General features: G+C 30.1%; 1 protein-coding gene and 1 pseudogene across 1 annotated transcript; both read left to right on the top strand.

Annotated features, from left to right (window-relative positions):
• Positions 1-378: 378 nt before the first annotated feature.
• Positions 379-5,580, top strand: LOC145744805 (uncharacterized). The gene is made up of 5 exons (XM_082562753.1): positions 379-727; positions 2,340-2,490; positions 2,566-2,736; positions 2,903-3,049; positions 3,150-5,580. Exons 1-5 carry the CDS (start codon positions 525-527, stop codon positions 3,867-3,869), a joined length of 1,392 nt encoding a protein of 463 aa, XP_082418879.1. The 5' UTR covers positions 379-524; the 3' UTR covers positions 3,870-5,580.
• A 1,617-nt stretch (positions 5,581-7,197) lies between these two features.
• On the top strand, positions 7,198-10,755 carry LOC145745936 (claudin-19-like; annotated as a pseudogene).
• Positions 10,756-10,768: the final 13 nt, after the last annotated feature.

Below are 10,768 nucleotides of genomic sequence, written 5' to 3'. Positions count from 1 at the left end.
TGGAGAAAAGCCAAGGGAATTTTACTCATTTCAGAAACATACGCGTAGGGTTAATTTTTGCTAAAGAAAGTTATATTAATATATTTTTCTGGCATATTTTTTGTATTTAGTATGGGTGTGTTGTTTTTGTTGGGAGCCTGAGAAAAAATTGCTACAGATAGCATCATATTTCACCCTACTACTCTATTAAAAGATATATCTTAATTTTCGAAACTGCAAGCGTTTAAATTGATGACAGCATGCTGTTACGTGGTATAACGGCATGCATGTGTTTTAGGGTATAAAGAGCTTGCCTTTTTTGTTACATTTCCGCTACTGTAGCGCGGCGTAGTATAGACGTAGCGCCAATTAAATTTGCATTGCATTACCCAGATAATATTTAGCTGTAGAGGCGCCGTCTTAGATTTGTTATTTTTTATGTTTTAAGTGTATTTAGTTTGTACAAAGTAAAGCTGTCGCAAAGAAACCATATTGCTGTACCCAGTCGCTCAAGAAAAAAGAACCAAAAATTGTAAACTTTTATTATGACATCCACTGTCGCGTTGCCACAGTATATTAATTACCCAGGACCAATGCCAGGTCCATTACCGCCTACGATTCCAGTAAATAATTCGTACAACTGCAGTTTTTCTGTGCCGCCAAGTAACGGATCACCACCTTACCAGAATATTCCAGTACAGGGTTTACAGCTGCCAGTTGTGCCGGTGGGGGGAGGATGCTATAACGAGTAAGTACAACATTGATTTTTTTTAAATAATTATAAATATGATAAATTTAATAATAAATAATATAAACGTGTTGATATAATAAAGAATACCTAAATTGACGTAATTTTAATCTAAAAAGATGCAACCCGTTCTTGTGACCCATATTATACGCGTGTATATTATGCATTAACTGTGTATAGATATCACACAAAACTAGCAAAGAGGCCACGCGTATATATTCTACAGGCAACTCTTTTTGTCATTTCCTGCTAATTTTTACTAAGTATTTAAAAACGCTACTCTTTATGCGTCGATCAAAATAATACAAAGAGTGTGTGCCATTTGCATTATTTTATTGTATTATTAACCCATAGTATATTTTCTATTGAAAATAGCGTTATACTTTTCAAATCTTTGGCAATTTTGTGTAGTCGAATTACAAATAAAGAAAATGCGTCAACATAAACAGGGGCTCAATTAATTGTTTTCTAACAAAGTATTTAATAATATTTCAGTGAAAAAATTGTTTAATAAACTTTGTTGGTGTCGAAACGGTTTTTAATTTTTTATTAGATCATAAAATTTCCGATACCTTTTCTAATTATCCGCTGTCTGTCGCTTGCTAAAAAACAAACTTTAAAAACTGATTGATTACAAGCTTTTACAAATGGTTGTTAACACAAATACACAGCAAAGCTATGACTCAAACTTGTACAACTTTTACCATTATATTTTTGAAAAATTATTGACAGTTCAAACTAACATTTAACAGCGACGTTTTAATGTTACGTAAATCAAACTCTTGTCTATTTAAAAATATTTTTACAGCAGTAAAACAACTTAAAATGATCTAAAAATGGGTTTAAAATTTTAGCTTTTTTATATATGATTTATATTTTCCCTCAAACTTTTCATTTGAAATTTAGGAATATAAATATAAATTTTTTCGTCTTTTTTACTACATTTAAATTTGGTAATTTATTTGAACCATTTTTTCCGTGCATTGTTTTTTTTGGGTTATTATGTGCCATGCATAGGCTATATATGTCCAACAAAGAAAGCATTTTAATATCAAACGTGCCATTATAAATATTATAAATAATTTTGGTGTTCGGAATATAAATTGAAAAATATGTCTATAGGGTTCAGGTATAAGACAGCTGTTACGCCGTTTATAAAATTAAAATTAACTTTAACAACTTTTTATGTATACTTTGCAGTATAGTCCCTACATTATTGTTATAACCGGAAATGGCCTATATCGGGCATTTGGTTAATATGTGAAATAATCTAGATTAAAGCTATGGCAAAAACATAATATTATATTCGAGAGTGTTTGGATAAAATTCCTACATAGTTCTATATTACATAACATTAAGTTTTTTTCAATTGAGTGATCATTGGATGGTTAGTCTAATCATTTCGCTGAAAATGTTTTAATATTACCGAATTAAACTGAATTTTAACGGGCTTAATTTTCAATTATATTAACATAACTATATATTTTATAATTAGTAACTTAACACAGAAGTCTTTATTTGATAAGCAACTTTAACAACATAACATTATTTCATGTTGTTGTAGATAGTTGACAAAAAAATCTAATCAATATTGTTTAATTGTAACTTGTAGTGGTATGGAAGTTGTATGGCACGGTGAATTTAGTCGACTCTTTAGTAACTTTTATCCACCTCACGTGTGGTATTTGACTATCACCAATCAAGCGCCGCAACACAAATGGAAATTTCACAGAGACAGTGCTAAAGTTCGGTTTTGTTGTCAGGTAAAATATAAATTTAACAGTCTCGGTACAGCCGTTCGGCCAAATAGATAACAATATTTTTTTCTGTGCGGCTAGGATTGCGGAAACGGTTGGACTTCTATGAAAGGAAGAGTGACGTTCTGGTTTTACTTAAATTATCTGACGAACGAGGGGTTTGTACAGTTCAAGTTGTATGGCCAACAATGTAAGAAGTGCAATTCGGGAAAGTTCGAATATGTTATGTGGTATCCCGAAGAAGTGTCAAAGGTAATAAAAAAATTTAATAAAATATTTAATATTATAAAAAGAGTTACAATTCTTCCCACAATTCTTAATCTTTGTTGTAGTCAATCCTCACGCTTACAATTTAAACACCGTAACTTTCTGCTATATTTAAGCCAAAAAAAAACTAAAATGGCATTTTTAACATCAGGTAATGTGCAATGTCTACAACAAAGTTGGGCAGACTTACTATGGGTTCATGCAGCCCCCGATTCGCATTGATCGAAGACCGGGCCGTCCCCGAAACCAACATAATTCCGATTTGTGTCAAGCGTGCAGGGATGGAGAATGCGACCAGGTTAAATTTTGTTTAAAAATCGAGAGAATTCTTTTAGTTTAAAAAAACTTAACAAATATAAACTACAGAATTGTGAATAAACCTGAATTTAATTTGTTAGGCAAGACCAATTAAGACAATGTTTAACGGTTCAATTCATCACACTCCCCTTGCCATTCCTGCTCCTCCCATCAGCAATGATGACGCCATCACTTCTATGCCACTTCCTGTCGTTGTATCATCTCCAAGTAGTTTAAACGCAAGGGATTCCCCTGTCACCCCGGCAACCTTGGCCCCAGTTTTAACTTCTTTGGTTGAGGGTACAAAAACTGTGGTCAGTGTGACAGCAACATCAATAGCACCAACTACACCTCCAGTAAGTTCCTCAAACGGGGGTATGGTGACTCACCCACCAGTCACTTTATCTGGCGGCATGCAACCCATTTTGACATATTCTGTAATGGGAGGCCCACCCCATTCATTTCCCTTATCTGCAACTACAAACCACTTTGTACCCCATAACCCAGCCAATATGCCTCCAATTGTCAACTACATTTATCATCCTAACCCCATGATTAATGGCCCCATGCCGATGTATCCACCGCCGACTTTGCCGCTTAAATCGTTTCCGCCCCTTTCTATGTCCCCAAAGGTACCCATTGACGTCATCAAACAAAAGGCCCCGCTCAAAATTGACGAACCAAAAGTTCGAATGACGAAACCCACCACCTACGCTTCGATAACCACCCACAAACCCCAAGAAACTTCTACAGCATCTGTTAAAAAGAGTCATGAAATTGTCAAGGTAGATCTCAAAAAAGCTAATGAAATCGCTGCTTAGACATTGTGTTTTGTTTTGGCCAGCATAAAAGCCTTAACTTTTGTTGTATTAAAACTAACAACAACGCTTTAAATCTAGTGCCTAAACATATCAGTGCCACCACATTTTTATTACAACATTAGATTATACTTCAATCGTGTGCTAGACATTAAAGGATTCTATAAACATACTCTGCCACTATTTTTGACCGGTGCTAATTTAAACCAACTACGTAACTTATAAATTTGTTTCACTGTTTTTCCCTTTTGATTGTTTACAAGCATCTTGGCGCATTCTTTCATGAGAAAAGAAGCAAATGGCTTATTAGAACGCAACTTTGATTAGCGTTGTCGATTGTGTTTGACTTGCTTATTCTTATGGCTTGTTTTTGTTGTAAAATGAGTCAAGTCTTGTATCTTCGTGAAAAGGAAACAATACAATGCACGCCTTTAATTTCCTTCCCCATTTCAGGCTAACGCCATATGCGAAACACCCATTGTGTTCTGTAAATATTTACACATAGCACAAATATATTACTCAACTAACTCGATTAATTCTCAAATAATTAAAAATTCTTAACACAGTTAATTTTTAAATGTTTACTTGTTTTAGGTTTAATAATTTGTTAAATAAGTTTAAATGAAGTCAGGTTCCACTTAATTAAGTTATGCTGGTTTGCATATTTTGTTTATAAGTAAATTAAATCATTTTTAAAATTTTTTTTATAAATTAATTTTAGCCGCTGTAAACTTAGCTAACGAATTTCGTAATATCTTTCTTGTAGTGGAAAATTATAGTGTATATAAAACGTCTCAAGGTGGCGTTACGGAGGTTAACAACCATTTTACACAACCGTCATAGCAATAAATGGAGTAACATTCTTTTTGGCTTGATAACAAGTTTAAACAACAGTTATTAATATTAATTTTATTGTTTTTTTTTTATTTTTTGTACATTTTTACTTACTGTTATTTTTTTGTTTATACAACATCAAAAAATCCAAACAAAAAATTATATATTTTACAATTCTTTATTAAATTTTTTTTATATATATTTAAACCCAATATTTACTTCTTTTTTTTATATACTATGTTCTATCTAATATATATACAATTAAACACTATAGTAGTCAACACGCGATCTTACATGGTAAATTTTCTATTGCTCATTCAAGTTTTATTTTAGTTAATGTCAAGTGAATATGAAACAACTTTGGTCAATTATCACTGAGAGTGTGATTTTATGTTTATATAATTTTAATCTGTATGACTATATTTTATTATTTTTTACGCGACTTTATATCTATAGATGTGCGTGGTGTGTTTGTATATATGTGTGTTGCGTGATATTGTATCCAGAATTTGTTTTTGTTATTGTAATTCCCATTTTCGCCCGTTCACTTCAAGTTCCTTTAAAATAACAGCTTTTTAATAACGTTAATATTGTAGTTTTGACTAACACTATTATAATTATTATAAAGTATTTGTAAATATTAGTATGTGTGATTAGTAATTCTTGTGTTAATTATTTATATAACTATAGTTATAGTTATAGGTCAAAACCTTAATTTTGGTGACAGTAAAAACATATTTTTTATAATTTTTGTGACGTCACATCCTTAGCAACTACTTACTTAAAACTTATTTGCTTTAATTGTTTATAGGATTTCTAAATTGTATTTCCAAATACTATTTAAATGCTGATGTATAATAATTCAACCAAATAAATAAAATTTGTAATAGTACTGTTGTTATTTTTCGAAAGATGTTACACGCAAAACAAAAATTTCATAAAAGATATTTTACTAAAATTTCGATCTAACCTTTTTTTAAAATTTGAACGGCATTTTTTAGAGAAAGGTGAAAAGGGGGTTAATAGAAAATGTCCTATTTTTGGTAAAATGGCTTTTAGGGTATATGATTTCAAGCACACGTTTTATTGATATGAAAATAAAAACTTGGGTATAAAATGTGTTAGTTTTTAGCGACATGTTTTACCTTTTAAATCAAACTCGATTTAATTGTTTAACTAGGTAAAGAATATATATTTACCTAAATTGTAAACTAGGCCATTTGTAATTAAACATTTACTAATTACTTAACAAATCTGCGTAAGTAGGAATGTTTACAGTGCTTGTATGTAACCAATACCAACATTTAACAACTGTTTGTTTAAGATATGTTAAACTTGTTTAAAACAAATCTCACTTAAATAGAAAAACAAGTCACTTACATGACATGACCTCATCACGATAAAAATAAAATTACCAAAGTTGATTTTAAATAACGTTGTACATTTTTTTCTTAAAACCGCGCTATAGTTTCGATTTACAGTATAGCTTGACTAAAAAGTAGCTTATAAAATATTAACTCGGTTTCAAATATGTTTTTTTGCGTTTTTGAACAATATTTGTTTTTGTTTTACTAATAGTGTTTTTACAAATATGTTGGTAACGTTATTAAACATATTATATTATTTCAATTTGTACGTATAATTTATGAACTGTTTTTTTAAGAAGTCAAATTAATAGTTTTACTTATTGTTTAACTTGTAAGTTATACGTTTCTTTTTTAAGAATGTAGTGGAGAGTTAGAAATTCTATTTTAGTTGTTTAGTATTTTTTTTTAAATTTTATTAAGTTAACAAAATAATTATAACAAAAAAGAGGAAATTTTTTTATATAAAAATTAAGTCATGCACGTACAAAAATTACTTGATATTACTTGAAACCGATAATTTATTGATATTCGCTCTGAATAATATCACAATGTTGATAAACCCAATAAAAACATAGATCAGCGAAAAAACTGTCAACTGTTTGTTCTGAGATTTATGCACCACTTTAAATTTATGGCAGTCACCTTGCAGAAATTTGTAAACAATTCATATTAAACAATGTTATTAACAAAAGACCTATAATTTATACAATATTGTTTGTTCTTTGTTTAAAACTATGTAAATCAAGTCACAGGCTCAAAAGTCAATTTGACTTCATATACTTGCAGGGGGTTGTTTGTTCGGTAATATTGACTTTTTATTTGTTATAAAAGCTGATATGACTTTGGATATTTGGGTAATTGGTAATAGAAAGTCGTTTTGAGTGGTTTAACTTATTTATTGAAATTGTTCTATCAATGATACTTTGTAAATGGTTTTAATAATAATTATTATTTTAAGATAATAGTAAACATTTAATGTAAATTTTATTTGAAAATTTACTATACTGTTATTTTTGTTAGTTCAAAATTTAATTTTTTAACTAAAAAAACTTTAAAAACATTTTTTTACGAAAGAAACGCTGCAATAACTTGCAATAGGCCTTATAAAAATATTTGCTCTAAATTAAAAGATGGCATCAAATGGATTAAATTTTGGGGCATTTTTCCTTGGATTTTTAGCTTTTTTTGGAATCTTCGTCACAGCCGGAATACCGTACTGGAGCGTTAGTAATTGGCAGGTTAAAAAGTAGAACTGTTTACAATTTATGTTAATTGTATTAATATATTTAAAAAAAATATGATATTCAAATAATGTTAGTGCCTTCTTTTTAAACGCAGGTTTTGTTATGTTTTTTTAAGGGTCCAAGTTAATGTATATTATTTAAATGAACAATTTAATGCTACAATGTTGTAACTGACTGGAAGTACTACATTTTTACCTATTTGGCTTTTATTGTCGCTTTTTATAATAAACTTGTATGTTATTTTTAAAAAAAGTATATTTTAATATTGTTTAAAAAAAGAAATAAAAATGTTTTTGTAATGTGTTTAATAATTGTTTATTTTCAACTATAGAGTTCGGATGCTTTATACGGTCGTATTCCAACTTTTAACGGAATTTGGTGGAAATGTATGTCGCTTAAAACAGGGGGATTTTCTTGTAACAATTATGGACAACCTTCCATATACCTTTCACGTAAGTTAAATAAATTGTATATATATTTAAGTCGATAGAAAACAATTGACTGTTTTCTTAAAAGACAAATTTCGCTCCCCGACTAGGCCTTGGACTTCTTTGGACTAAAATAGGAGCCGCTCGCTATATGTATTTACACACGCTACCACATAATGGTATTGCGCAATAAAATAGAACCAAAGTGAGTTGCCTTAAATTTTAGGTAAAGTTTTTCGTACCACCGCCTTTAGATGTCGCTGCAGAGTAACACTTTATTATACCAATATTTTAATTCGGTTGTGTAATATACCATGGCATCGTGCTAAAAGCCTAAGAGTTTTAGGCACTGTTGCTATCAATTTGTTATAAATAGTATCACAGCATAACTAACATATTTAAATTGAATCCAATGGATCAAAACGTTTGTTTAATTTAAACGCAATTTTGCTATTATTATTGGTGTTTATAGTAAGTCATGTATCTTTTTACAAAGATAACCCCCATTCGGTTATTAAATCTTAGTCTTTTTATGGTCACTTTGTTTGGATGCATTTTCTACGCGTTATCATTGCTTTTCAAAAATCGCGAGCAAGCTTTCGCATGTTGGGTAAACAATAAATTTAAGTTGAAAAGTGTTTCTGATGGTATTTGTAGTTTAAGTAAAGTTATTAATTATAGGGCAACTAAACCAATATTTGCATGTTTTAAATTCTGACGTTTTTTTTGTTTTACAGTTCCCGAGTTTAATTTCGTTTTACTAAAGTGACGTGATTTCCATTGCGAATGACACAATACCACTTGTTTAAATTATTGTTTCTTTTTGGAAAAGTAATTTTTTTACAAAAAATTTTAATATTCTAAAGGAAAATAATTTTGCTATTGGCTGGAAAATAATTTTTAATTAACAGCTTTTGTGAAATAAATATTTAAAAACCTTACTATACCTAACTTTAAATAAAAAAAAAATTAATTTAACTTTAAAATAATTTAATATAGCCTATGGTAAATGATCTATATCTGGTATTTGTTTGTTTTCAGATAACAAGTAGTGTATTGTTAATCATTGATAGCCAATATCAAGAGCATAAAACGCCCTTATTTAAACAATAAGGTACAAATATAAATATTAAGCCAAAACTAAAATGTATACCTAAGAGATTGTTTTTTTTCGATTTTTTTATTTTATTAGTTCGAAGTATATGAGGAATGGCTATAATAATTACTTTTTTAATAGTTATAGTTACTTTTTGTATAACCGTTTGTTTTAAAACGCAGGTTTGTGCTTGTAATGGGCATGACATTGAAATAAAATTTTAAAATATACAACTTTTCTAACTAGTAAATAGGTTTTTCGTGTTTTAAAATAAATTTAAGTTTACTTGTTTGATTATAAATTAGTTAAAAGTATTATTTTTTAAATTTGGTTTGTAAAGTACTAAAAAGAATAAGCAAGTTTTTTTAAATTTTTTTATCGACAGTACGAGATTGCTTTTACGTGTTTACTTTGTTACAAACTAAAAAAGTTTTTTATTATAATTAAAATGGCTCGTGGGGCATCATTTGGTGGTTTTGCGCTTGGTGTTTTATGCTTTATGGGAGTTTTTATTGTAAACGTACTGCCTATGTGGAAAATAAACTCTCCGGTTAGCTCGGAACAATACTTGGTAAACAACGATATATTTGAAGGCGTGTGGTGGCGCTGTGCCCAGTCTAGGCCGGGCTTTGTACAGTGTGATAACTATGATGTTGCCATTATCGGGTTGCCTGGTAAGTTTAAACGGATCAAAAGCGCATTGCGATTTTAGTCATTTATGTGTCTGGCAAATATAGAAACTAAGGCAACAATTCACTATTTCGGTTTTGCAAATACTAAAAAAAGATTGATTATGATTTAAATGTTTAAATATAAAAGTAAACAATTGCCTTTTCTTTAGCTGACATACAAGCATGCCGTGCTTTGATATGCATTGCCACCATCACTGCATTTCTTGGTATGATAATATCCCTCCTCAGCCTTGAATGTACGACCATGATTGAAGCCGATACCAAACCTAAACATTTAGCTTCATTATCAGCCGGAATAATGTTTTTGGTTGCAGGTGAGTAGAAACCTATACCGTTAGCTAATGTTTTACGTTTGTTTGTTTTGGGACTCTTGGCTTAAAGTTAAAAAAACGGAAACTCGAGATAAAAGTTCAAAGGACAAAAAATAAATACTAAATCTTTAAAACATATTTGAATAGCATTCACATGTGGGGCAGCAGTATCTTGGTACGCGTGGAAAGTTACAATGGAATTTCATAACCCACTTTATCAAGAAAGAGAATTCAAATACCAGTACGGCTCTTGTCTTTACATTGGTTGGGTCTCGATGCTATTAGGTACGTTCCTACATAACAATTTTATATATCAGTTACCCTGGATTTTGCTTATAACCTTAAGGTACAATTGTATGGCAACCAACTCTTAAAATGTAGCTTTCAAAAATATATATTAATTAAAATAGGTTTTTGCCAGTAGTTAATTTGTACAAATTTTTTCTTGAAATAAATGTCAAGAAGCAGTTCAACTAAAAGTGGTTTATTTATTTTTTTTAATGTAGCATTAATTGCTGGCGTTATGTTAACTATTGGTTCGTGTGGGTCTTTAAAAGATCACAACAGCAGTGGTGGTTATTCGCCCTACGACTACAAACCAGCAGCAAGGTAAGACGTCATAAAAGGTTGTTAGTATAGTTTTGTTAATTCGATTAGTTAACGTTTAATTGCTGCAAAGCGCAAAAAAGGTGGTGTCATTAACAACTGGAAGCGGGTAAAATATTGCGCCTTGTCTTTAGTTTCTTTTTTAATTAACGCTTAACGGTTAATCACGTAAAAGAACTTTCATTAATTAACCAAAGGCCTCTCGGTAGTGTTATATAGATTAATGTAAACAAAATCTTTTAAATTATTGTACCTAATTTTATTTTGTTTTCAGTAAATCTTTGAAAAAGGAGAAAGCGGAATATGTATAAATTATTAACTTTT

This window comes from Corella eumyota, chromosome 3 (assembly GCF_963082875.1).
Source record: "Corella eumyota chromosome 3, kaCorEumy4.1, whole genome shotgun sequence".
NCBI lineage: Eukaryota > Metazoa > Chordata > Ascidiacea > Phlebobranchia > Corellidae > Corella > Corella eumyota.
This window is presented reverse-complemented; position numbering and strand designations above follow the sequence as displayed.

What these genes read in the sequence shown, in the direction of transcription:
- LOC145744805 (XM_082562753.1), top strand. Translation starts at nt 525, where the DNA reads ATGACATCCACTGTCGCGTTGCCACAGTATATTAATTACCCAGGACCA. An exon ending in GGGGGAGGATGCTATAACGA is followed by an intron (nt 728 to 2,339) that starts GTAAGTACAACA and finishes TGTAACTTGTAG; the next exon opens with TGGTATGGAAGTTGTATGGC. An exon ending in GGGATGGAGAATGCGACCAG is followed by an intron (nt 3,050 to 3,149) that starts GTTAAATTTTGT and finishes TTAATTTGTTAG; the next exon opens with GCAAGACCAATTAAGACAAT.